The sequence below is a fragment of the Capricornis sumatraensis genome, chromosome 16 (assembly GCF_032405125.1).
Source record: "Capricornis sumatraensis isolate serow.1 chromosome 16, serow.2, whole genome shotgun sequence".
Taxonomy (NCBI): Eukaryota; Metazoa; Chordata; class Mammalia; order Artiodactyla; family Bovidae; genus Capricornis; species Capricornis sumatraensis.
The window spans coordinates 44,082,018-44,109,309 of record NC_091084.1 but is presented as its reverse complement, the minus strand read 5'-3'; the positions used below and the strand labels follow the sequence as shown (position 1 = coordinate 44,109,309).

Below are 27,292 nucleotides of genomic sequence, written 5' to 3'. Positions count from 1 at the left end.
TCTCCATAGTGGCTGTACTAGTTTGCATTCCCACCAACAGTGTAGGAGGGTTCCCTTTTCTCCACACCCTCTCCAGCATTTATTGCTTACAGATTTTTGGATCGCAGCCATTCTGACTGGTGTGAAGTGGTACCTCATTGTGGTTTTGATTTGCATTTCTCTAATAATGAGTGATGTTGAGCATCTTTTCATGTGTTTGTTAGCCATCCGTATGTCTTCTTTGGAGAAATGTCTATTTAGTTCTTTGGCTAGTTTGGGCCTCTTTATCTCCTACCCCTATCGTGTCCCGCCCCCTTTCCTTTCCCTACTGGTAATCGCTAGTGAGTCCACTATCCTGTCTCTGTGTCCTTTTTGTTATAGTCATCAGTTTGTTGTACTTTTTAGATTCCACATGTAAGTCATATCATACAGTATTTGTCTTTTTCTGTCTGACTTATTTAACTTAGTATAATACCTTCCAAATCTATCCATATTATTGCAAATGGCAAAATGTTCTTTCTTATGGCTGAGAATTCTATTGTATATATGTCCACATCTTCTCTATCTGTTCATTGTTGATGGACACTTAGGCTGCTTCCATATCTTTGGGACTGTAAATAATGTTGCTGTGATCATTGGGGTACTTTCAAATTAGTATTTTCATTTTTTCAGATCTATATCCAGGAGTGGAATTGTTGGGTCATATGGTAGTTCTTTCATGATTTGAAATAGCTCAACTGGAATTCCATCACCTCCATTAGCTTTGTTCGTAGTGATGCTCTCTAAGGCCCACTTGATTTCACATTCCAGGATGTCTGGCTCTAGGTGAGTGATCACACCATCGTGATTATCTGGGTTGTGAAGCTCTTTTTTGTACGGTTCTCTGTATTCTTGCCACCTCTTCTTAATATCTTATGCTTCTGTTAGATCCATACCATTTCTGTCCTTTATCAAGCCCATCTTTGCATGAAATGTTCCCTTGGTATCTCTAATTTTCTTGAAGGGATCTCTAGTCTTTCCCATTCTGTTGTTTTCCTCTATTTCTTTGCATTGATAGCTGAAGAAGGCTTTCTTATCTCTCCTTGCTATTCTTTGGAACTCTGCATTCAGATGCTTATATCTTTCCTTTTCTCCTTTGCTTTTTGCTTCTCTTCTTTTCACAGCTTCCCAGGCCTCCCCAGACAGCCATTTTGCTTTTTTGCATTTCTTTTCCATGGGGATAGTCTTGATCCCTGTCTCCTGTACAATGTCACGAACCTCCGTCCATAGTTCATCAGGCACTCTATCTATCAGATCTAGTCCCTTAAATCTATTTCTCACTTCCACTGTATAATCATAAGGGATTTGATTTAGGTCATACCTGAATGGTCTAGTGGTTTTCCCTACTTTCTTCAATTTCAGTCTGAATTTGGCAATAAGGAGTTCATGATCTGAGCCACAGTCAGCTCCCGGTCTTATTTTTGCTGACTGTATAGAGCTTCTCCATCTTTGGCTGCAAAGAATATAATCAATCTGATTTTGGTGTTGACCATCTGGTGATGTCCATGTGTAGAGTCTTCTCTTGTGTTGTTGGAAGAGGGTGTTTGCTATGACCAGTGCATTCTCTTGGGAAAACTCTATTAGCCTTTGCCCTGCTTCATTCCGTATTCCAAGGCCAAATTTGCCTGTTACTCCAGGTGCTTCTTGACTTCCTACTTTTGCATTCCAGTCCCCTATAATGAAAAGGACATCTTTTTTGGGTGTTAGTTCTAAAAGGTCTTGTAGGTCTTCATAGAACCATTCAACTTCAGCTTCTTCAGTGTTACTGATTGGGGCATAGACTTGGATTACTGTGATATTGAATGGTTTGCCTTGGAAAAAGTTGGCTTAAAGCTCAACATTCAGAAAACTAAGATTATGGCATCTGGTCCCATCACTTCATGGGAAATAGATGGGGAAACAGTGGAAACAGTGTCAGACTTTAGTTTTTGGGGCTCCAAAATCACTGCAGATGGTGATTGTAGCCATGAAATTAAAAGGTGCTTACTCCTTGGAAGGAAAGTTATGACCAACCTAGATAGCATATTCAAAAGCAGAGAAATTACTTTGCCAACTAAGGTCCGTCTAGTCAAGGCTATGGTTTTTCCAGTGGTCATGTATGGATGTGAGAGTTGGACTGTGAAGAAAGCTGAGCGCCGAAGAATTGATGCATTTGAACTGTGGTGTTGGAGAAGACCCTTGAGAGTCCCTTGGACTGCAAGGAGATCCAACCAGTCCATTCTGAAGGAGATCAACCCTGGGATTTCTTTGGAAGGAATGATGCTAAAGCTGAAACTCCAGTATTTTGGCCACCTCATGCGAAGAGTTGACTCATTGGAAAAGACCCTGATGCTGGGAGGGATTGGGGGCAGGAGGAGAAGGGGACGACCGAGGATGAGATGGCTGGATGGCATTACTGACTTGATAGACATGATTTTGAGTGAACTCCGGAAGTTGGTGATGGACAGGGAGGCTTGGCATGCTGCAATTCATGGGGTCGCAAAGAGTCGGACACGACTGAGTGACTGAACTGAACTGATGGTAGTTCTATGTTTAGCTTTTTGATTTTCCACGGCGGCTGCCCCAATTTACATTCCTCCTAACAGTGTATGAGGGTTCCCTTTTCTCTACATCCTCACTAACATTTTTTATTTGTGATCTTTTCGTTGATAACCATTCTGACAGGTGGGAGATGATATCTCATTGTGGTTTTAATTTGCATTTTTCTTATTAATGATGTTGAGCATCTTTTCATGTGCCTGTTGGCCATCTGTATGTCTTCTTTTGAAACATGTCTATTGAGGTCTTCTGTGCACTTTTTAATTGAGTTGTTTGTATTTTTGATGTTGAGTTGAATGAGGTATTTATATATTTTGGTTATTAGCTCCCTATTGGTTATATCATTAGCAGTATATTCTTCCGTTCAGTAGTATCACAGATTGTCTTAATGTTCTTTCAAAAGGCAAAAGGCTTTGAGTTTGGGACCAGTGCTCCTCAGTCTAGGGGGGACTTCTGGGCCATGAGGAGCAGAGATGTATTAGGCTCAAGGAGGAATTGTTAGTTCACGAGCAAAGTTTGCTCTCCCAAGACAAAGCCACAGTTACCTTCAAAACTGCTGCTCTTCTGGAGGGTCTTGCATCCCTCCAGTGGGACCCTTGGCCATTGTCCCAGCCTGTGTCACTGTAGTGGGGTTGCTGCCCATCTCTCTTTGGGTGTGTTGGAGTAGATCTCATGCTAATTGCTGGGGCCTGGGAAGGCAGCTTTTTCTAGATTGGAAAATGAAGGCTCAAAGTGGAAGGCATTTTCCAAAGGCTATGCCCAGGATATGCATAGGTATTTTTCCCTAGGGTGTCAGTGGTGGAAGGGTCAAATAAGTGTGTTGGGTTACACAAAGTCAAGCAGCTTTTAAAAAGTTATTCTTTGTTTAGTTTTGTCTGTGTTGGCTCTTCGTTACCGTGCACGGGCTTTTCTCCAGCTGCGGTGAGCGGGGGCTACTCTCTAGCTGGGGCGTGCAGGCTTCACTGCAGCGGCTTCCCTTGTTGCGGCTGACTGGCTCTAGGGTGCACAGGCTCATTACTGTGGTGTGAAGAGTTTGTCACCCTGCGGCGTGTGGAATCTTCCTAGACCAAGAATCGAACCCGTGTCCTCTGCATTGGCAGGTGGATTCCCAACCACTGGACCGTCAGAGTAGTCCCCTCACGCAGCTTTCTTGACCAGAGGATTTCTAAATGTTTAGAATCTGCCAGTAGGAATCGTGTGTGTGAATTTCCATGAGGGACTATGGTATGCAGTATTGTGTAAGCCTTCTGGCATTTTATGTTCTACAGACTACACTTTGGAAAATGCTTGTTTAGACCAGACCTTTCCAGGGTCTGGTTAAAGATCTAGAATAAGACTCCCTGGATGTGATACACCCAAGTCGGTTCTCAGATGCACGGGCTAGGATGTTCCATGGCAGCTGCATCCTAACCCCACTCCTGCCCCAAACACACTAGCCAAAGGAATCATTTGCCTCTCCTCCCTCTGGCAAAATAGCACTAAGGGCTCAGGTTCCCCCACCCCCCTCATTTTAAGGTCGTTTAATTATTTAATGAATACACATGACTGTCCCTCTAGGTTGCTTGTAGCCTGCTGGTCGCACTGTTTATGAAACAGCTGTGAGGACAGGTGGGTCATAATCTCTGGGTAGCAAAAGCCCAGCAGCAGCCCGAGGATCGTGTGTCAACCCTGTAATCCCACTCTGTACGCACAGGAATTATCTGCCGCTCAGGAAGGCACAACCTCACGATTGGACATGAGGAGGTGACTCAGGCCCAAGCCAGGGCTGGAGCCAGCCTCCCAGTAAACAAGTGGCCCCATCCTCTCTGGGCGCTTCTCCCCAGGGTTTCAACAGCACCACAGAAATAGCCCTGTTGCTCATGGTTATTTCCCAGACCCATGCCACTGCTCTAAGTCCCTGGGAGGCTGCGTGTCTGTTGTGAGCTTCCCCACAGAGGACTGTCCTTCTCCTAAAGGGCGGGTGAGGAGTGGGACTTTGCGCCCTGGGAGGCTGTAGTGATCCGCCTGGACTGCTCCGTGGGTTACCTGAGGCAGGGAGCCCGGCAGCTGCTGGCGGCTGCATCCAGCCGGCCCTCAGGAGGCTTCTCCAAGCTGGAGGCCCACGTGGAAGCTGACAGCGGCAGTAAGGAGCGGGAGGCTGGGGCCGGTGGGAGGCGCTTCTTTCCCGGGGGTGGGTGGGTAGGCCACCAGGCCCGCTGCTCTGGCTGAGCTGGTCAGGTTGCTCTTGTCATCTGTGATGTGCAGCTCCCTTCCGGGGAAAGGAGCCGATGGAGGCAGTCTCTCATCCTCACCTGCTCCCGCCCTTCTCTCCCCTTGAGCTTCTGTCCTTTCCCTCCGGTGGGGGAGGGGCTCGCATGGGCAACTGGCCCAGAGCCCCCTCCCCCCACACCGCCAGTCTTGGGGTGCTCCCAGAAAGGTTGCTTCGGGGCGGGGGGCCCTCTGAGGGGACCAGGACAGGCTCGTAAGATGAGCCGGGTCGTGAGGCAGAGCCTGAAGTGAGGTTCAGAAACGGAAGCGGCGCAGGTGATGGTATCTCAGCCAGTGCTCAGCTTTCAGGAGGGGTCTGGACGTTCGAGGGAGGGGGTGGCTTATCGGCTGTGGTTGGTCGGGAAGGCTGAATGTACTCTTGCTTAGGGCAGCAGCAGCAGCTTGAGGTTCCTGCTCTGAAGGGGGCTGTGAGTGGGGGCAGGACGCCGCTTTCTGGACACAGCAGCCATGATAGCTAGCATTACCTGGGCCCTTTAGGACTCTTGGAAATTTTCCACTTCTATTTCATATTCACGGAAGAATTTCCAGCCCAGACGTGTCCTGCTGTTGCTCAGGGCTGCTCACAGATATGCAAAGCAGAGACCTCCCACCCCAGCAGCAGACGGAGCCCAGCTAGCTGCACTCACCCTGAGTCAGCTCAGCCGCCTGGGCAGCACGCAGCCTTTGGTCCGAGTGCGTCACCTGGATGGCATCCTCAGGAGCAGCCATGGGGACCCCAGCGCCAGGTGCAGGTCTGTGTCTCGGGTTCTGACCATGGGAGTCTGGCAGGAGTGAGAAACAGCTTCATTTGTGTAGCGAGGGGATTTTTAAGAGGCACTGTGCCCCTTTTCTGGAGAGGCTGTGATGCGTGAAAAAGTGCCTGTTTGTTGAACCCGGCGGCATATTACAGCTTTCTAACTTTGGGACACTTTGCTGTCAAGCTCACTGGAGGGTGTGGTATTCCATGTCACAACGCCATAAGCCAATGCCAGTGAATTCACAGTTTAGCCTCCCGAGCATGCTGGCTTCAGCTGACAAGTGGTTGAAAGTCAGGCTTGAACTGGCAGTTGGAGCTGAAGCTCTGCTGGGCTTTCCTCCACATGCCTGGCCTGGCTGGGGTCTCTGGGTCTGAGAAGAGAGGCAGGCTCTGGAGGAAGGGGTTGGCAGGTGGGACTTGTCTGCCAATGATGTGCAGAAGACAACAAATATCCAGAAGGCTCCTAAGACCCACTGACTTAGCCCAGCACGCTGGCTGGGTTACTTGGTCAATTCTAAGGCATGGAGTAGTCTTCACCAGTTATTTAAGATATTGGTAGTAGTGCTGCAGGGGACTCATATGGATACTGACACAGAGGGGTCTATGGGGAGATGGTGCTCTGTGATTCTCAAGTCTTTGGTGTGCCCCGTGAATCTGGGGTGAAGAGGCTATGGAATGCAGCATTTTCCTAATTATTACCCCCAGGACCTGTTTCATAGCAACAGGTGTTGACTTCTAATGAGAACCAATATGGAAAAGACTGACAAGCTATTTGAGCTAAAGAAAAAGGAAGATCACTTGTAGAAGGATGCATCCTGTAAAGTATGTTTAGTTGACTTGAGTAAACTAAAAATGCTTCGTGAAAAAATTGGCAGGATCTGGCATAAGAGCCCTCAGACACAAAAGACACCCCCAAGTGGCCCACTTCTGAGGGAATGTGGCTGGGTCATGCTTGTGTGTATTTAGGGGGGTATAAGGAGGTGGTGGTGAGCAGCCTCTGTGATGCTATCGCAGCTAAAGGGCTAAAGCTAATGCAGAAGTAGGTCTTAAAGGTGGAATTCCTTTTGGACTGGCCTTTTTCTGGTGTGGAGTAGGTGGGAGAGGACCCTGATGACCAAATATGGGATGTAGACATTTGATTAGTTTTCATATTTTTCTCTTTTTGGAACTCTTGAGTCTATTCATTTTCTTTTCTTTGTTTCTGTGCAAATGACATTACAATAGCATCAATGATAAATCAGATATTGCCTTTCCCACTGGCAGTCCTGCTATCTGGTCATTTAAGTATGTCTCTTGCAGCCCTGGTCCATAAGGGGATGCATTTTCGTATCGTTGTAATCAAAGCTTGGAAACAGTTTCATGTATTTCACGTTTTTTCATTCGCTATTATCTCACAAGGTATTTTTTATGTGATGGCACTGTCCTCATGATTATGATTTTGGTTGCTTCATGTTCTTTTTCAGATGAGTATGCTCTCATCTGAACCTTTTGAAGCTATTTCTATGAAGAGTGCAGGTAGACATCTTTGTGCATTTTCCTTCCTTCAGATTCTTTTCTTAGAAGCAGTTTCTCAAGTGGGCCTACTCTTTCAGATGCTTGAATGCTTTATGGCTTTTGCTGCCCCTTGCCTGGAGCCCTTTAAAGATCTGGAAAGCTGCACTTGACAGAGGCCTTAGAATTGGGGGATGGGGAACAAAGTTGGTCCAGCTTTGTTCACCCCTAACATCTCCTTCTGGGTCCAGCTCTTTGTCTTTCTTCCATTTCTTTCTTCTGTCACTTTCTTCTCTGGCCTCTGCTCTGATGGTTTCCAGCTTCCTCTTCTCTCCTATCAGGGTGTGGAAATCTCCATAGCCAGCTGTTCCTCTTTGTCTTTGCAGGATGCTTATCTTGGTCTCTGCTGCCACAGACCAGCACAGTTGCATCCTGGGCTGCCTCTCTCCTCCCACTCAAGTCCCGAGGGGTGAGAGAGGCCCAGGAAAGGCCTGGCCCTGGGGGCGGAAGGAAGGAGGAAATTGGTTTCACAGTTTAAGGGCCTGCAGAGGCTTTATAGAATACCTCTCTATATAGCCTGCCTTTTAAGCAGCCTGTCTGTGTCATGAATTAGATCCGCAGGCTGCAGAAAAGACCAGAGCAGCAAGCCTGCCTGGAACCAGAAACCTCACTGGTACCTAGAATTACGGTGCTTAGAACTGAGAGGGCCTTGGAGACCACTTTGTCCAATTCCTTTATCTCACAGATGAGAACACGGGGAGGTGTAGAGAGTGACTGCCCCCAACTGCCCAGTGTCCCTCCTTCCCTGAAAGTGCTTCCTTTCCCTGCCAGAGAACAGCCGGGCACTGTCTCAACCTTCATCCTCTGTCTGCCTGATGAAACCACCATCCCTCTTTAAACCCTCCTTAAAGAAACTGGATTGACAGAAAGCTCCTCTCCTGGAGCTGTTCCTGGCGAAGGTGGCTTGTGGAAGGGATACAGTATTGGTCTGCTCCATAGGTGGGATGCTGGGGACAGCAAGGGGACCTGCCCTGACCCCCAAATGGGCGGAGAGAAGCAGCACAGTTTAGGGGCTCAGAGGACAGATGCCCGAACCAGATTCGTGGGCTCAGAGGACAGATGCCCGAACCAGATTCGTGGGCTCAGAGGACAGATGCCCGAACCAGATTTGTGGGCTCAGAGCCCCTGAGCAGAGGCTCAGAGAGGAAAGGGATGGGAGCCAGTGGCTGGGAACAGTGCAGGTCACGGCCTGCTTATTAGAAGTATGACCCTGGGCAAGTTAGCTGTCTGTGCCTTCATTCTGTCATCTGTAAAATGGGAACAACTAGGATTAACGGAGTTAGTACATGTATAGGGCTTGACAGAGCACACTTACTACGTGCTATATACGTGCTGAAAGACAGGCAAAGAAAAGAATCAACCAGGTGATTTAGGCTGGCTCCTGATAGTGAGAAGCCGGTGTGCAGAGGAGGTAAGGGCAAGCTGCTTTGAGGATGTGAGTCTTCAGCTGGGCTGTGAGAGGTAGAGTCTCCCTGTCCCCAGATGTTTATGTTATTGGCTGTCCTGTTAGAAGTTCCAGAGGGTTTGGGAGATGGTGCAACTGTGGTTTCCTTTCAGCAACAGTTCTCATTTTGTGTAGTGAGGAATGCAGCTGTGGATCTCCTGGGCTCTTACGCCAACCGTTCGAGCCTTTGGGCTTTGGCCTTCCTCTCTATGCAGTGGGGAGCAGGTTTGGTCACTGTAGCACCCCGCACGGCCGCCTCATCATCTACAGGAGGGGATTCTGAACTCTCCCCTCCACAGGAGGTGGGAAGGGTGAGGCTTGCCCGTTCATGACGATTCCCTGGGTTTGGGAAACAGTAGAACCCCTGGTTGAACAGTTCATGCTTTCACTTCTGAACGTTTGCTTTCTCATGAGGTGTAAGTGGGCCTGTAGCTTTCACAGTCACTCGCTTAGGGAGCTAGTTGTAAAAATTGGCCTGTTGGGTTTGATCCGGGGAATTCCTGAGTAGACAGCTGACCCCAAAGACTGGGGCAGCTGGTTCTTTTCTCAGTGCCTTCTCCTGCCCTGCACACCAGTGACTCAGGTGGTCTCGTAGTTCTTGGCTCACGTTGGTTCTCTTTTTCTGCCAGCCGAGATGCCGCGCCAATTCCCCAAGCTGAACATCTCTGAGGTGGATGAGCAAGTCCGGCTCCTGGCCGAGAAGGTGTTTGCTAAAGTACTCCGAGAAGAGGACAGCAAAGATGCCCTGTCCCTCTTCACAGTCCCCGAGGACTGCCCCATTGGACAGAAGGAGGCCAAGGAGAGGGAGCTGCAGAAGGAGCTGGCGGAGCAGAAGTCTTTGGAGACGGCAAAAAGGTTTGTCCCCCTGAGCCTGGGTAGGGTTGTGTAGACACAGGTGGGCTGCAGATGCTTGTCTTGTGATGAGGCGCCTTGTGTGAAATCGGCTGTCTTGGGAGCTGAGTTTAGTTCTTAACCAAGACTATTTAACTCACCATGTATTCACTGAAGGGTGTTGTGCCTTTGGTTGCAAAGATCGAAAACCATTTTCTCTACTGTTTTAAAAACAAATCATGTACCTAAATACTCACAATTTCTAAATAACATTTGCATCTTCTTTCTAGAAACTTGAGGACTTCTTGGGAAACATCAATTTTACTTCTTTCATCACTTGACAAGTACTTTGTGTTGTTAATTAACTCAGCTCACTATTTGCCAGGTGTTGTGCTGGGCACTGGGGATATATTAATGAACTAGATATAGTCCCTGCCGTGTAGAGCTTAAGTTGGTCTAGACAATAATTGACTGGACGAATTAATTGAGAAATGACAAGTTGTGATAACTGCTGTGTCAGTCAGAGTCTAATCAGAAAAGCAGAAACTCCTTGAGTATTGGAAGTAGGATGTTTTCTCCGGAAATTGGTTACAGAGGTGATAGAGAACCAAGCAGTGGGGAGAGAGGCTGCCCAGAGAATAGACACGGTAGGAAGCAGCTGTCACCCAGAGACAGTGGAGGGAAGTGGGGTTGCTGGAGCTTCGGGTAGAGGAGTTGGAACTGTGGTGGCCTTTCCAATAGAACTGGAGCCTAGGTGGGGTGACGCAACAGCTCCAGATATGGCCTCCAAAGGCAGAGATGGAGACGAGAGATACCTGGCTTTAATCTCTCTGGCACGTTCTGGTTTCCCCCGCTGGTTGCCATTGTCCAAGCCTGGCCAGAAGCCAGCTGACACATGGAGAGGGAGAGTCCTTCTTCAGATTGGGTAGTTAGGGAAGGTGACATCGTAGCTGATGCAAGGGTGTAAAGGAGTCAGCTGCTGTAGAGCTGGGTGAGCGCCTTACAGGCGGAGGAGCCAGGACAAAGGCCCTTGGGTATCTTCAGGGAGGCCTGCGTACGGTCGAGGTGTGGTTAAGGGCGAAGTGCCATGATCTGCATCTGGAGGGGTAGACAGGGCCCAGATCAGATTGGCCTGTGCTCCCTGATAAGTAGTTTGGATCTTTAAGTGCTTTGGGAAGCCTTCACCTTTCAGTTCATCTCCCCCGTGTTGTGCTGTGTGCTTAGTTGCTCAGTCGTGTCCAACTCTTTGTGACCCCCGTGGACTGTAGCCCGCCAGGCTCCTCTCTCCATGGCATTCTCCAGGCAGGAATACTGGAGTGGGTTGCCATTTCCTTCTTGAGGGGATCTTCCCGACCCAGGGATTGAACCTGCATCTCCCGTGTCTCCTCCCTTGCAGGTGGAGTCTTTCCCCTCTGAGCCATCTGGGAAGCCCATCTCACCCGGGAGAGCAGAGTTAAAGAATAGAAAGCTTTGAGAAAGTGTCTGGTGGGGCTCTAGCTAGGTGCCCGCCTGGCCGGCACACTGCGGACCTGAATAGCTAGCGTAGTGGAACCTGAGCCCTCTCTGCGACCCAGTCCATCGCAGGTCCTTCCTAAGGTACCGCCTCATTTTAAAAGGCAAGTCCTTTCCTTTCTTGATAGTATAGAACTTCAGTACTTTGGTAACATTTTGTAGGAAAGTAGTAAAAAATCAAGTATTGGTATAAGGGCAAGAACAGAGCTTTACTGTGCAGAATATAAGTGCTTTCCTTCCTCTGAGGGGCTGTAAGCCTATAAAGTGAAGGGGTCGTTGGTGTCGTTAGCCAGTGAGGTGGTCACAAGTTACCCTGGAGAGTAAAGCAGAGCCTGACTGTGGAGCCCCTTGCCCGTACTTTGCTGGCTGAATAGATGTTATGAAGTGAATGCTCTGCAGGACCTGCTGTCTTCTGAACTGAGCATTTTGGACCCTTAATAATGAGAAGAAAAGGAGTCCTGACATTTTGCATTACTAGAAATGATAGGTTTCTGAGGTCAGTTTCCTACAGACACTGGACCTGACATCTGCAAAAGAGATTCTTCTGTTATCAATGGCCAGGCTAACAGCTAGCCTTCCTACTCTTGAGTCCAAATGACGCTCCATGGTTTCCAGAAATTCCTCAGCAACCTTCTCTCCAGAAGTTTCATTCTTTCCCTACTTGTTAGGTTATGGTGGTCTTGGTTTGCATCTGTCTGCCCCCTTTGACTGGAAGCTCCCTGAGGACTGTGTCTGGCTCTTACTGTATCCCAAGGATCCAGCCCAGAACCTAAACTGTGTTGGCGAGCAGTGATAGTGTGGTAGGAGAAAGACATCCCGTTTCTCCACTGCCACCACAGACACCACCTCAGAGTGGGCACGGCTCCCTGGATCGCTGTGCTCTGCCACTCACTGGGATGCTCTGTGACTTTGGGCCCTTAGGAAACTTCTCTGTGCCCCAGTTTTTCACCATCTGTAAAGTAAGACCAGTCAAGAGCTACTTTCATGGGATGTTGTGAGCAGTGAGGGAATTAACATGTAAAAGGCTTAGGGCAGGGCCTGGATCATGGTAAGCCCCGTGGAAATTTTAACTGTCCAACTTCCTGTAGCAGAGATGGGCAGCAACCTTACGGTGGGCTAAGTTAATCTGTATTTTAAACTTTGTCGTTCAGTTGTTCAGTAGCGTCCAACTCTTTGTAAAAATCCCATGGACTGCAGCACGCCAGGCTCCCCTGTCCTTCGCTATCTCCTGAAGTTTGCTCACACTCATGTCCATTGAGTCGGTGATGCCATCCAACCGTCTCATCCTTTGTCACCCTCTACTCCTCTCCCTCAGTCTTTTGCAGAATCAGGGTCTTTTCCAGTGAGTCTGCTCTTCACATCAGGTGGCCAGCTTCAGCTTTAGCATCAGTTCTTCCAATGAATATTCAGGGTTGGTTTCACTTAGGATTGACTGGTTTGATCTCCTTGCTTCCAGGGACTCTCAAGAGTCTTCCAGCACCACAGCTCAAAAGCATCAGCTCTTTGGTGCTCAGTCTTCTTATGGTCCAACTCACACCTATACTTGACTACTGGAAAAATCATAGCTTTGACTAGATGGACTTTTGAATGCCAAGAAATGCCTCTACCTTTTAATACACTGTGTAGGTTGGTTATAGCTTTTCTTCCAAGAAGCAAGTGTCTTAATTTTGTGGCTGTAATCACTGTCTGCAGTGACTTTGGAGTCCAAGAAAATAAAACCTGCCACTGCTTGCACTTTCCCCCCATCTATTTGCCATTAAGTGATGAGACTGAGTTCTATGATCTTAGTTTTTTGAATGTTGAGGTTTTTTTTTTTTTGGAATGTTGAGTTTTAAGCCAGCTTTCTCACTCCCCTCTTTCACCTTCATCAAGAAGTTCTTTAGTTTTTCTTCACTTTTTGCCATTAGACTGGTATTATCTGCTTGTCTGAGGTTGTTGATACTTCTCCTGGCAATCTTGATTCCAGATTGTGATTCATTCAGCCTAGCATTTTGTCTAATGTACTCTGCATATAAGTTAAATAAGCAGAGTGACAATATACAGCCTTGACTTACTCCTTTCCCAATTTTGAACCTGCCCATTGTTCCATGTCCAGTTCTGACTGTTGCTTCTTGACCTGCATATAGTTTCCTCAGGAGGCTGGTAAGGTGGTCTGGTATTCCCATCTTGAAGAATTTCCCACAGTTTTTTATACAAACTTTAGCATAGTCAATGAAGGCTGTAGCATAGTCAGTGAAGCAGAAGTAGATGTTTTTCTGGAACTCTCTTGCTTTTTCTATAATCCAACCAATGTTGGCAATTTGATCTCTGGTTCCTCTGCCTTTTCTAAATCCAGCTTGAACATCTGGAAGTTCTCCATTCACATACTGTTGAAGCCTTGCTTGGAGGATTTTGGGCATTGCCTTGCTAACATGTGAAATGAGTGCATTGGTATGATAGTTTGAACATTCTTTGGGATTCTTTTTCCCAGTCCTGTGGCCATGGCTGAGTTTTCCAAATTTGCTGGCATATTGAGTGTAGCACTTTAATAGCATCGTCCTTTAGGATTTTAAATAGCTCAGCTGAAATTCCATCACCTCCGCTGTCTTTGCTTATAGTATTGCTTCCTAAGGCCCACCTGACTTCACACTCCAGGATGTCTGGCTCTAGCTCTAGGTGAGTGACCTCCCCATCCTCACTACGTGGGTCATTAAGATCTTTTTTGTACAGTTCTTCTGTGTATTCTTGCCACCTCTTCTTAGTCTCTTCTGCTTTTGTTAGGTCCACATTAAGCTTATCAAGTGGATATTCTTATCTTGATTTTGCAGATTAGGACACATAGCCAGTAAGTGACCCAGGTCTTTTGAATGTAGAACCTTACACTTTAACTACGAGGCTAGCCCGTCTCCAGTCAGGCCTGGGGTCCTTGGTTCCATGTGGAGACACTGGGGACTGCTCTCCAGGATGTAATTGCTGGCTGCTGAATGAAACGGAGGGAAACCTCTTTTTCTCTCTTATTATTAAAAAAAAAATTTTTTTTAAACTATTTAAAGTCTAATGTAAAGGCACTAGCTAGAGCTTGGAAGTAAAAGAGCTTCTTAGAAAAAGAATGAGAAACTTGGATTGTGAGTAAGAAAGATGAGCCCTTAAAATACGGAGGCTGTTGTCAGGATTCCAGCAGTTCTAAGAGCTGAACTGGGCTCAGTCATAAACCTCCTAGGGCTGGGGGCCCTCTCCAGGGAGCTGGCACCCCAGGCTGCTCAAAGAGGCGCTTGGTTTGCAGGCCAGATCAGGAGGTCAGCAGTGACGTCTTGCTGCGGGGACCTCTCTGCCTCCTTAGGAAGATGACACTGACCAGGCCTCTATTGAGACTCAAGGTGCGTCAAGGTGAGCGGGAGGGGTAGGCTGTCTATGGAATCAAAGTTAGGAGGCAAAGACAAGAAGACTGAAAAACCCTGCTGGCGCCCAGAAGCTCTCTGTTGTTCACTTTTTATCTCATTATCTCACCTAGCCAGAGCTCACCCACCCTGCAAATATACATAGCCGGACTGTAGCCAGCATGGGTGACAACCGTGTAAGAATATCTGATGTGCAGCCAAAATGCGCATCAGGGCTCCTTCAGCACTCTACTTCTTCTCGTTTTTAAGCAGCTTTATTGAGGTGTAATTCACATGCCATATAATCCATTCATTTAAAGTGTATGATTCAGTGGTTTTTTAGTATATTGCAAAGTGCAACCATCACCACAGTCAATTTTAGAACATTTTTTCAACCCCTCCCTGCTGAAAGAAATCCTGTATATGTTTTAGCTGTCATCCCCCCAATTCTCTCATCCCATCTTCTGTTCTTGTTTCACACTGAGTTCTAATAAGCTTGGTTATTTTGTTTCTTATCCTGTGACAGATTTAAGGAAGCAAATAAAAAGTGAGAGAGGGACTTCTGTAGGCAGAGTCACAGGTATGTTGTGCCATGATTACGAACTCAGACTTTGGAACCAGACCAGCTGGGTTCAAGTGATGTCCTGTGTCTTACTACTGAGTGGCCTCAGGCAAGGACCTTAAGTTCCTATTTCCTGATCTGCAAAACGAGGATGATGGACCTACCTTGTGAGAATTAAATGAGCTAATAAGGATGACTGCTTAGCACCCGTGCTTAGACATCATTAGTGTTCCTGTTTTTGTTGTTTACCAGTTCACAATGAGAGAGGAAACAGAATAATTATGAAAATCAGACGCAAGAATTCAAAGCACAGCAGTCTTGGGCCAAAACGTCTCTAAGCTGGTGACTGAATAAGGCGATGATGACGCTGAGTCATGGAAAGAAGTTTCAATTATGTTCAGCATGCACTGGTTCAGATACAGGAATTATGAATTTCATTTTTAAAAGCCACACTGAAGTTTTTTTTATTTAGAGTATAAAGGGGACAGCCAACTCATTGGAAAAGACCCTGATGCTGGGAAAGATTGAGGGCAAGAGGAGAAGGGGAAGACAGAGGATGAGATTGTTAGATGGACTTGAGTTTAAGTAAAGTCTGGGAGATAGTGAAGGACAGGGAAGCCTGGTGTGCTGCAGTCCATGGGGTCGCAAAGAGTCAGACATGACTCAGCGATTGAACAACAACAAAAGGGGACAGAGTTTATTTGAAAAATTTAGCCCTGCAGAACAATCACTGCCCTGAGTAAACTAGAGAAACATACTTGTTATGAATCGAACATAGCATAGCTAAATCATTTTTTTTTATGAAACTTCTTGCATCAGGGGTAAGTCACGTCTAAGTTCAGGGCCATTGACAAAGGAGCTTCATTTGAAACAGGTTAATTTATCTGCTTTTAAAGTTAAGAAGAGAGTTTAAGACTTAAGGAAGACCATACTTCAGTGTGCTCTCTGGGGAGGAAGAGTAGCTGAGAAGAACTTGGGAGAGGGAGAGCGAGGTCCATAGAGACCGACACACGGTCAGGAGCGGTGGGAGGACAGTGGTGGGTCTCAGGGAGGTGAAGGGATAGATGGTGGAGGTTCTGAGCCTTCATCCCCGGCGGGCTTCAGTGTGCAAGTCGGCTGCACCCATGCAGTCAGACACACCGAGTATGTGCCCTCTGCACACCCACCTTTTGGCGCCCACCATGCAGCATGTGTCATAGTCAGCTTGCCCGCCTTCTCCCTTTCAGACAGGCTGAGGCCTCTGGTTTCAATCACAGAGTAGGTGTCAGCTCCTCAACTGCTCTCCTGCTTAGACCCAGGCCCCCACTTGCACGTGAATCAGTGGAAGCAGTGGGAGCAGATGGGCCTGTGGAAGTGGGAATGCCTGGCCCACCTAACGCCATTCAGGTTCAGATTGTTCATAAAGCCTTGTGCTGGAGTCTGACTCCTGCTTCGAGACTTTAGCACAGTAATTCTCATCTGGAATGGTCTGGGCTGCCAAAACAACGTGTGTGTGTGTGTGTGTGTGCAGGGTTGGGGTATGGGGGCAGTGTGTGTGTGTGTGTGTGTGTGTGTGTGTGTGTGTGTGTGTGTGTGTGTAGGGGCTTCAAACAAGTCTCCCATTCGGGAACGTTCCCCTCTCCCTCTGAGAATGAGGCAGCGAGCCTTCTCTGACCCTCCTGCTCTCTGGCTCCCAGCCTCAGTCTGGGTTAGAGCCTCCTCTGGGATCAGGTCGTCTCATCACACTACCCACGTCGTGTGCTGGTAATCTATTGAAATGTTTGGACATCGAGGTCAGCCTCTGGAGTCAGAGGAGTATTTTGTCTACCCGTCTAGCCCCAGGACCTGGCACATCATTGTTGAGTAAAGTGAAATCCCCTGTGCCTCCTGACCCGCTGTATGTCGTTCAGAGCCTTTGGTGAAAGGTTGCCCTGGCCAGACCTCACAGGGCAGTAGCTGCAGGCCCCTGAGAAGATGCTGACTCTTCTCTGGGAGAGCGTGGAGGCTCTGGGGCTCTTAACTCGAGTGCCTAGGGGCAGGGAAGGGCAGGGTGAGGGTGGGAGCCCAGAGAGTGGCAGGGGCAGGCAAGGGCCATAGACACAGTGGGCAGCAGACAGGTGCTGAGAGACGCCTGCCAACAGCCCAGGCGCCCAGGTCATGTCCTGAGCCGAGGGTCTGGTGGGACAGGAAGGTCCCTGCGGCCAGGAGGGAGGACAAAGCTGCTCCGGGCCCGCTGGGCCCGCGGGCTTGGCCTGGAGCTGGTGTCCTGATAGCCCTGCTCCCCGCCAGTTCTTGGGCAGCAGTGCGTTTCTGCCAGGTAGACCTGCGAGTGGGGAAGGGAGAGGGTGGGTCAGCTTTGGCAGAGCCAGCCGGCTTTCTCTGTATCCCAAGGGCTCACACGAGGGGCAGCAGGTGGAACTGCGGGTAGACAGATCTTGGCCCATGACAAGGAGTGCTTTCTAACAGTGGCAACAGGTCGTGTTTTGCTCACCTTGTATTTGCATGCTTGGCACTGGCATGGCTCAGAGTAGGTCCTTGGGAAATGGTTTTTGAATAAATGGTTGACTGCTGACGTCTTATTCAGAAATGTAGTGAGCTGTCCATCACTGGATGTATTCAGACAAAGGCTCCCTTAGAGGGTTGGGGTGTGTAGCTTTAAAATCCTTTCCTGCCAGGATACTGCATGGTTCTATAATTCAGAAAAAGCAGTTGGTAACTTCATTGTTGTGACGCAGGTGGGGCTTCAGACAGCCATGAGAGGGCTGGGACACACACACACACACACTCTCAGTCACTCAGCTGCCGCTCTCCACCTTTGTGGCTGAGCCTCAGCTGCACAGAATGAGAACGAGATGTGGACCTGTGGTAGACAGAGTTTCTAGAACGCCCAGAGATGTCCTTCCCTAATCTCCAAACCCTCTGAATGTGATGAGGCATCGCTCCTGTGATTATGTTGTGCTGTGTGGCTCAGTGGACCTGAAGGTAGGGAGGTGAGTGGGCCTGACCTGGTCACAGCAGCACTTAGTGCAGGGAGTTTTCTCAGGGGGTCACGGAGGGGGAGGTCAGAAATTCCAAGTGCCAGAGCCAGGCACTGTGCCAGGCTTAGAAGATGGAGGGCACTGTGTGCAAGAATCAGAGGGTAAGCCCTGTCCCATAGCCAGTGAGGAGCCAGGGCCTCAGTGTACGGCCACGTGCAGATGAATTCTCCAACCGCCTGCGTGAAAGCGGACTCTTTCCCAGGGTCTCCAGTTCAGAGGCTAGTGTGGCCAACCTCCAGGTTTTGGCCTTTTGACACCCTGGGCATGCATAGAGCCCAGCCGCGCCCACCTGGACGTTTTGCCTATAGATCTGTGGGCCAGCAAGTGGGGGTTGCTTGCGGTCACCGGGCTCGTGTTTATCGTGCAGCCGTAGAAGATGAATGCAGGGCCCTCTCCTTGCGCTCTGTTTTGTTTTTCCGGTTTTCTTAGAGACGAGCCTAATGGTTAGCTCTGCTTATTCCAAGCACTTGCCTAGGGTGTCTGGGCCCAATCTGTTGTTAAACCTGTACCTTACCCCTACAAAGTCTGTGTTCACCTGTGATAATTCTGGGGCTTACCTGGTGGCCAAGACTAGAGTCATCGTGGATGTCTTCAAGAAGGAGAATTGAGGAGAGGAGGGGAGCCAGCTGGTGGCTTATTCATGGGGGCAGAGGAATATGGTCATTTCTCGGATAAGCCTGGTGGCCTCTTTCCTTAAGCAGCCTTCCAACTTTCTGATCGTGGTTGGTGTTGTTTTTTTTCTTAATTTTTTTACCTGTTTGTCTTCTTAGATATCACCTTGCTTCTCCTTAGCAGGACTGGTCCTCAGGCAACATTGGCTGAGGCTTGTGGGGTCAAGTCGGCAGAGGGATTAAAACAGTGGCCTGGTAGACATGAGGGACATGGAAGCCAGTCTTACAGGGTCTGGCTGAACCTGTCAGAACATGAGAGGGAGCCCGAAGTAATGGCTTCTCTAGGTGTGAACATCTGAAAGATGCTAAAGTGGGAGCCTCATCACTTCCGGTGAGCCTGCCTCTAAGGAATGATTGACAGGCATGAGTTGGCATCTTCCTTGGAATGGGATGTTTGACTCAGCTCCATGTGATGGATGGATGGCGGGCTCAGAAAAGCCTGACTAGATATTCCTGGAGTTCAGCCTGGGTTTCCTGAACAACCCAGTACATCTGTTATGCAGGGGCAGGGGCAGGGCAAAGACAGACTTCTGAGAAAGGACCACCTCCACTTTCCAAGTGTAAACAGGTCCCTGAGGAGGTGATAACACATATGGGCAGATAAGAACCAAGAGCTGTGGCAAGCAGTGGGTGACAGAGCAGGGAACTGTTTTCCTGAAAAATCGGTTGTGGGAAGAGGTCTGGCCAAGGGCCAGGAGGAAGACAGCTGCTTCCGGGTCAGTCATAAGGTCTGTTGACCGATTTCTCCACACCCTGTACTTGTCACTGGTGCCTGGAGAAGGGGGCAGGTGCTAGGGGCTCTGGAGGGTCACGGTTGTCACTGAGTCCTTCGCTGGTGGCTGTAGGCTCTGGTTGTGCTGGGACAGTGCCCAGGACACTGCTGGGCCCCATGGCACAGGAGGGCAAGCAGTCAGCTGGTTGCTGGCATTGGACATCACTGGGCAGCGGTGGTGGGTTTCCTCGGAGACAGAAAGAGACACGGGAGAGGGGAGTGCTGATGGCGTCACCACCCTGCTGCTGAGCTCCCTGCCCGGGGATCCTAGAGCTTATGGTGGTGTCATTTGAAACATGACTGATTAGTTAATGAGGAAGGTGAGTATTCACAAAACAGCCTTGCAAATAAGCATGAGCTCACGAGTTTGTGAAATCATCTTTTGGGGTCAAGATGGCAGGTGAAATTGATGCTGATCAGTCGCTTTCCCATTACAGAGCTACAGATCTGTGCCTGAGCCAGCAGCAGGTGGCCGGTACTGCCAGGCTGGAGGAAGGAGCAGCAGGGGAGCTGGGGTGCCAGGGAGGTGGGAAGCTGAGTGCTAGCTGCCTGGCTAGGACTTCGTAGAAGTCCTTTCACATTCTGGACCCCTGACTCTTCCTTTGTGAGAACAGGAGGTGGACCGGCTGACTGTCAGTCTCTGGCTCCAGGGCCCCAAATTATCAACGTTGTGAAATGCACTATAATTGAGACCCTTCACAGGCTGGAACTCAGAGTTTGGCTTATCTGAAGATGGCATGCTGGCCAGTTTGACATCGTCCTCACCTCTTCTGCCTTTGGTGTTAGACCCCTGCTGCATGGTCTGCTCTCTGTCTCCTGAGACATTTGCCTATTTACTTGCTCCACGTGCCGTGCAAACGCAGCCCAAGCAGTTCTTAGTGGCTGCAGAGAGGGGTGTCTGGGATATTGCATGTGGAGAGACACGTGTGAGAGGAAGGCATGAATAATTAGAAACTTCTTAACTGTAGGGCCAGCACCGCTGATTAATCAGAGCCAAATTCTCCTGCCATGTCTGTAACAGAGTGTCTTCACCACTCTCCCCGATTAGCTGCTGTTGTCTCTCACTTTTGCTTGTCCTTGACTTTTAGAAAGAAAAGTTTTAAGATGATTCGATCCCAGTCCCTGTCTCTGCAAATGCCGACACAGCAAGATTGGAAGGGTCCCCCGACAGCCAGTCCAGCCATATCTCCTGCAACCCCCGTGCTCCCCGGAGCCACTCCCCTGCCTGTGCCCGCACCCTATGCCGTGCCTGAGTTCCAGCGGGTCACCATCAGTGGAGACTACTGTGCTGGGGTAAGGCTCTCTGGAGGCTGTGTGAGTGTTGCATAGTGTGCCTTGTGCAAAAGCTGGGGTCCCTGGGGTCACACCCAGACCCCAAAGCCTGGCTTGGTCTGTGAGTGTCTGGGAGGTGGCGGGCAGACGTCTGTAGAGAAGGAGGGTTCCAGGCAAGGTGACGGGTGTGGGTGTGTGCCTAGGGTACTGCTGTCCTTGCGGGGACGGCCTGAGGCTTCAGGCTGGCACATCAAGTGGCCTGTAGTTTCCATATGGGCTCTGGGCCCAGAACCCTGCTCTCCCTGTAGCCCACTGGAGATGGTTCCAGTTTGGGCCCTTCAGAGTTCTCAGATGTTGAATGGTTTCAAGTCCTGGTGTTGATTGGTTTGCGTGCCATCAGTTATTGCTGATTCAGCTCTTCCTCTGTGCTTGGACTCATGTTCTTAAATACAGACCAGACCCTCGAACCGGAAAGAGAGAATCTTAACAAGAATGTGATCAAGCTTAGTTTGCACCAAGTCAGTTAACTCAGCCACTGAAAATGTGCAAATTTCACCTGGTTGGATGCTGAATTTTTATTGCTTCTTGAAGAGAAATATCACTTAGCACCAGGTTTGGTTCTGCCTTCCTGGCCCTCAACCTACTACTCATGCCTCAGTTGGCTTGTTATTCTTTCTTCTTTTTAACAGTACTTTTAGGATATACAGTGTATGTGAGAAGACAGAGTGACTTATTACTCTTACAAATTTTCTTCTATTTTAACAAAATCAATAGGAGATCTCCACATATGGCTTATAACTTAAAAGGCCCCCAAATTATGTCAGTCCTCTAGCTACCCGATTCGCCTCCCCTGAGGCAGTTCTTGGTTTTGGTTTCTTATTTATTCTCACACAGTAAACTGTGTACCTACCGTGCTCATGTTTTCTATGCTCATGTAGTTGATTTATTTGTTTTTACACAAATGGTGGTTACCATACATTATACTGAGCCTAGGTTTTCCCTTAACAGTATATCTTGAAGATAACGCTATATCATTATATCAAGAACTTCCTTTAAAAAAAAAAAAACAAAAAACAGGTGCATAATATTCCACTGTGTGGATGAACCATACTTTAAGTTCCTTTCTATGGATGGGGATTTTGGCTGGATTGCAAATAGCACAGGCCTTGTTTGGAGATATAGCATCCTGACCAGGAATCCATGGTGCCCACCCAACTTCCTGCATGTGGGCAGAGTGGCCAAAAGGGATAGTAGAGGGGGCTGAGAGCCAGTCGAAGGGAGGACATTGGCTGATGTGTTAACCAGCTCTTTTCCATCAGTCTCCTTGTTGGTACATTGTAGGGCACGGAGCCTCTGAACTGGGCGACTGGTCCCCAGAGAGCCACCAGTTCGTAAGTGGCAGGCTGACCTTGCAGGTCGCCTTGGCCCCCCATGGGTCTGCTGCCAGGCCTGAGGTGTGCAGTGGTAACAAGCTGGCTGGTCTGTTGGGATGCTGAACTCGTCTCTGATACCTCCAGGCCTGGCCCGAGCCCTGTGCCATGCTGAGTCTGTCGGTCCTGCAGATGAAGTGTTTGGCTTTGTCGTGGGCAGGAACATATTTGTCTCTGGTGTTGTCTGCTCACCTGTGCTCTCAGAAGCCATCAGAAGGTGTAAAATGGAGTTAACACCCCCTCATGGGGACATCTGGAGTCAGGAAAGGAGAAGCTACTTCCTTAATAAAAAGCAAGGGGGAAACAAAAGTAAAAGTAGAAACACATGCATGGGAAAGATATATACCTTCCTCTGAGGGGGGTGGGGGTAGAGTTTTAGCTGCCATCTGAGATGATCTATTTATGTAAACATATAAGACATCCGAAACAGTGATAAAAAATGTTAAAGTTGTCAGCTCTGGAAGTTAGGTGCACAGGCGTCTGTCATCTTCAGTGCTTGTCTGTATGTTTACAACATTTCAAAACTAAAAATGACTTTTATTTTTAACTGAAGCAGAGGGGGCCCCAGCCTTCCTCCCTCTGTGCTCCGTCTTGTACCTCCCTTTTCCGCATCTCTTATCCCCTCTTATGAATGACTGACTGTTTAGCTGCTTATCTCCCCCAGCACGTTCAGGTTTCTGCCACACACATCCTTCCCAACAGACAGAGATGAACAAGTCCACTGGGAGGTGGGCGTTTATCTCATTTGCCTCTGAGTACGAGGCCGCTCTGGGAAAGCAGAGCATCCTTGGGCTTCAGGAGTCAATCCGTTCAGGGTCTGAAGTGTGACCGTATGACTTTCTGTGATTTGTCCTCCCCAGTTGTGAGATGAGTGGCCGTGAGGACCAAAGTGAAACTTGTGGAAAGGATCTGTCCCGTAAGCGTCTGTTGCTTGGGTGGATTGGGGTGGCTGGGGTTGGCAAAGCAGCAGACGGAGCACTCGGAAGGACCCATGTATTTCCTTAGCTGGTCATGATGATGCTTACTCCATCAGGGACATGGTCCAGGATGGGCCTCTTCGTGTGCCGGGTGCCGCAGCAGCTGGCCTGTGGTTTGATGTGCTGAGTGCTGGCCTGGGGTGTGCACATTGGAGTACCTGCCTCCCTCCCAACAGCCCCAAATCTCCTCCTATGGTTAGGGGGTTCCGTGATTTGCCAGGAGGACTCCTAGGACTCAGTGCATAGCTGCACTCATGACTAGGATTTACTGCAGTAAAAGGATGCTGAGCAAAATCAGCAAAGGGAAGAGGGACATAGGGCAGAGTCTGGAGGAGCCCAGAGGCAAGCAGCCCCTCCCAGTGGAGTCACCAGAATGCACTTAATCCCTCAGCATTCACGTGTGATAGCACGTGTGAAGTGTCATCTTCCGCGGAAGCTCATTAGAGACTCAGTGGCTGAGATTGTTACTGGGGCTGGCTGCATGTCTGCAGAGCACACCCCTCAATCTGAGGCTTGCAAAAGGAAATCAGGTGTGCAGCATACATCACGGTGTGTGTACAAACTGTCAGGCAGAGGGAGCCTCTGTGCCCACCATGGTGGGGATGCTCCTCAGACCCAAGTTCCCCACTGTCTGTCCTGGGCCCACCTTGCGGCAGGTCTCACTAGGTCAGCGGCCTCAGGCCTGCTCTGTGAACTTTTTCCTGCAGATCACCGTGGAGGACTATGAGCAGGCTGCCAAGAGCCTGGCCAAAGCCCTGATGATCCGGGAGAAGTATGCCCGCCTCGCCTATCACCGCTTCCCGCGCACCACGGCCCAGTACCTGGGTCATCGGCGGCTGGACACCACGCCTCTGGAAGAGGGCCTCCCAGGTACGGTGCTGTGGCGGCAGGTGGGCTTCCGGGCGGGGCGCGGCCCGAGAGTCGGTCAGGATGTCTTACTGGTTGGATGTGTTTCCCTCAGATGGTGTGTTAAGGGCAGAGCCCTGGTACTGGCTTCTCCTACACTGATTTTTTTGCTAGTTTCCCCAAGGGTTGATTCCATGTGCACCAGGTGCCTTGCTTTGAGCTGAGCTGTACAAGCTGGGGGGAGCGGAGGGGCTGAAAGGCAGTCTCTGATCTTGGGAGATGGGCAGGCTCAGCCTGGATATTTAAACACAGTCAGACAGTAAATACCAAATTAATGGTGAGGTGCATGGATTGGGGGTAGGTAGAGAGGGTGTATTCTCAGTGCAGGGAAGTTGGCTCTGGAGTCCAGCATACTCACATTCGGATCTAAGCTCCACTTTCTAAAAACCTAAAGACCACTTTCTTGGGAAAGGAAGACATTTCTCCAAACCTCAGTTTTTCAATCTGTAAAATGGGAATACTAATAATATCTCTGCTTTGGGCCTGTTGTGAGGATGAAACGAGAGAATGCATGTGAAGTAGTTGGTGCAGTTCTGGATCTAGGGCATGCTCAGTTGCGTTTGACTCTGCAAACCTAAGAGCTGTAGCCTGCCAGGCTCCTCTGTACATGGGATTCTCCAGGCAAGAATACTGGAGTGGGCTGCATGCTCTCCTCCAGGGGATCTTCCTGATTCAGAGATCAAATCTGCACCTCTCATGTCTTCTGCATTGGCAGCCGAGTTCTCTATCACTAGAGCCACTTGGGAAGCCCCTGGATCTAGTGAGTGACTGGTACAGTAGTCATGTTGATGCTGCAGAGTTCAGGGAACAGGGGATCGGAGAACGCAGGATGCTTTCTGTGAAGGATCCAGGAGCAGTAGGGCCTGTAAGTTAAGCAACGTGAATGAAGACGACAGGAGACCTCTATCGTGAAAGCTGGTGGGGGAATCAGATGAGGGCCTGGTGGTCTGTGCCAGCACTCAGGACCCCGGGTGGAGTTGGTGCCAAGACGTCTCCTCTCCGGCTTCCTTGAAGCTCTGAACCTGGACTTTGGGCATCCGTTACCACCTGGGGCTCTGGGTCTCAGCCCTCCTGGGCCAAGTTCCCTGTCTAAGGGTTGATCCCACCTGCTCCACTGTTGGCAGGCAGAAATGACTGTCAAAGGTGTACTTTATACAGAACAGAGTCCTGGGGGCCTGGGTGTGAGTGTGGTGAAGTGCAGGCTGTGGTTGACCCAGGCTTTTGGACTGCCTGCTTCTCATGGGCACTGCGCCACATTTGGGACTCACGTGCTGGCCTGTGGCCATGCCTGATGGGGGTGTGTGTGGCATCTCTTCCCCTCTCTGTGCTGCCTTAGCCCCTGGGATGGCTCATGTCTGCTCCAGGGACAGTCTGTTTCGAGCTCTGATGGGAGACACTCAGCCAGCCACTCCGCCTTCCTTCCTTCCTTCCTTCCACTGCTGATTCCAGGATTTCCTCCTGCCTGTGCTGGCAGTGGACAGCCCAGACCCTACGCAGGGTTGGCTGATGTGCAGAGTTGAAGCCCCTAGTTCTGCTGCTACTTAGCATAACCTGTTCCTTGGCCAGAACAGAGCTTATTGAGAGCCAGGAAAACCCACTACAAGAGTGGTGAGAATAACACCCTGTGATATATTTACACAGCATCTTCCTCTGCCTGCTGCTGCAGCCCTCACAGCAGCCTGTTAAGGCAGGGCCTCATCCTCAGCTGAGCAGACAGAGTCAGGAGGTAAAGTCCCAGTTTGCTCAGAGTCATAGCTGGGAAACAGCCAAGAGGTGTTTTCTGGCTCCTGTGGGCTGACAGCCCACCGTGTCGGGGACGGACAGCTCTGTCTCTGGGGGCACAGGCTTCCTATTCTGTGCTTATGGGGAGGGCTGGCTTCTCCATCTTGCCCCTTGGCTGTGCTGAGCTCAGGAAGATGTGGAAGGACAGGAACAATTATATTCCTGCTGGGCAGTCCCAGATCCTGTCTATTCTCTTGTTAGGAGAAGATGCAGCTGCCCATGTTAATAAGCTTCATGTCCCTGAACTACCCAGAAGACTGAAGCTCATTTCAATTAAGTAAAAAAAAAAATGCAGTGCCAGCTATGGGCCAGGGATGGTTCTAGGAAATGGGATATAGCAGTGAGCAAGATGAACATTTACCACCCAAGATAAAGATGAGAAGCTGTCTTACATAGCAGCAAGTGCTAAGGGTTCAAAATAAAGCAGGGAGGGGGAGGTGAGATGCCGGGGCAGCTGGGGGTGCTTAGGTTTTACGTCAGACAACCAGGACAGGCCCCACGGAGAGTGTGATTTTGGAGCCCCGTGAGCTCCTGAGGTCAAGAGCATTTTGCTATCACTCAGTCCTGTCTTTCAGACTTTCATCCTCCCCCTCTGCCCGAAGAAGACCCTTATCGCCTAGAGAATGCTCCCCCCAACCTGGGCTACCTGGTCCGCATGCAGGGAGGCATCCTCTATGTGTATGACAGCAAGAAGATGCTGGAGCGCCAGGAGCCCCACAGCCTACCCTACCCCGACCTGGAGACCTACACGGTGGACATGAGCCACATCCTGGCTCTCATCACGGACGGCCCCACGTAAGTCCCCTTCCCCCTCCATGACCAAGTGAGCCCACCTCTTTCTGCAGGAGCGCTGCTCTGTGGAAGGGACCAGGGCAGGCCTTCTGCTCTGGGCTTTCCCTCAGGTAAACCACCCCAGAAAGAGAGGGCTTTGAGGGTTTCTCTCTTTTCCCAGTGCTTTGTGGGCTTCTATGACAAGTTTTCTTCCCAGACTGGCGTATTCTTCGAGTCGCTACTGCCTGTCCCTTCCGCATGCACGGGTGTGGAGCTCCTGCTTGCCCGTGGCCACCTGTGCACCTTAAAATGACGGTCACCCCTCACCCCAGGCCGGACAGCAGCGATGCAGTTTCCAGCCCAGGGCTTTAGGGTAGATGGTGGGGGAGCCATGAAGACTGTTGCTTCCGGTGTTGATTTTTCCATGTTTCTGGAGTGGGGAGTGCAAGGAGCCTGGGAACTCTGAGCCACAACTCCCAGGATGCTCGTAGGCTTAGCTGGAGCTACCCTGGCAGGGAGCTGTCTTCCTGAGTTTGGGCCCTCGCTCCTTGTTGAGAATTTAAGGGAATCAGCAGTGGAGGTTTGGAAAAGGCGATGGCACCCCACTCTAGTACTCTTGCCTGGAAAATCCCATGGACGGAGGAGCCTGGTAGCCTGCAGTCCATGGGGTCGCTAAGAGTCGGACACGACTGAGCGACTTCACTTTCACTTTTCACTTTCATGCATTGGAGAAGGAAATGGCAACCCACTCCAGTGTTCTTGCCTGGAGAATCCCAGGGACAGGGGAGCCTGGTGGGCTGCCGTCTGTGGGGTCGCACAGACTCAGACATGACTGAAGCGACTTAGCAGCAGCAGCAGCAGCAGCAGCAGCAGTGGAG

General features: G+C 49.7%; 1 protein-coding gene across 1 annotated transcript in view; it reads left to right on the top strand.

Annotated features, from left to right (window-relative positions):
• Window positions 1-9,189: 9,189 nt before the first annotated feature.
• AMPD3 (adenosine monophosphate deaminase 3) overlaps window positions 9,190-27,292 on the top strand; it is a 34,911-nt gene continuing 16,808 nt past the window's right edge. Inside the window, exons 1-4 of the mRNA XM_068988539.1 lie at window positions 9,190-9,410; window positions 20,365-20,569; window positions 23,663-23,825; window positions 26,219-26,438. Of these exons, the coding sequence (XP_068844640.1) occupies window positions 9,190-9,410; window positions 20,365-20,569; window positions 23,663-23,825; window positions 26,219-26,438 (809 nt within the window). The remainder of the gene's footprint in view (window positions 9,411-20,364; window positions 20,570-23,662; window positions 23,826-26,218; window positions 26,439-27,292) is intronic.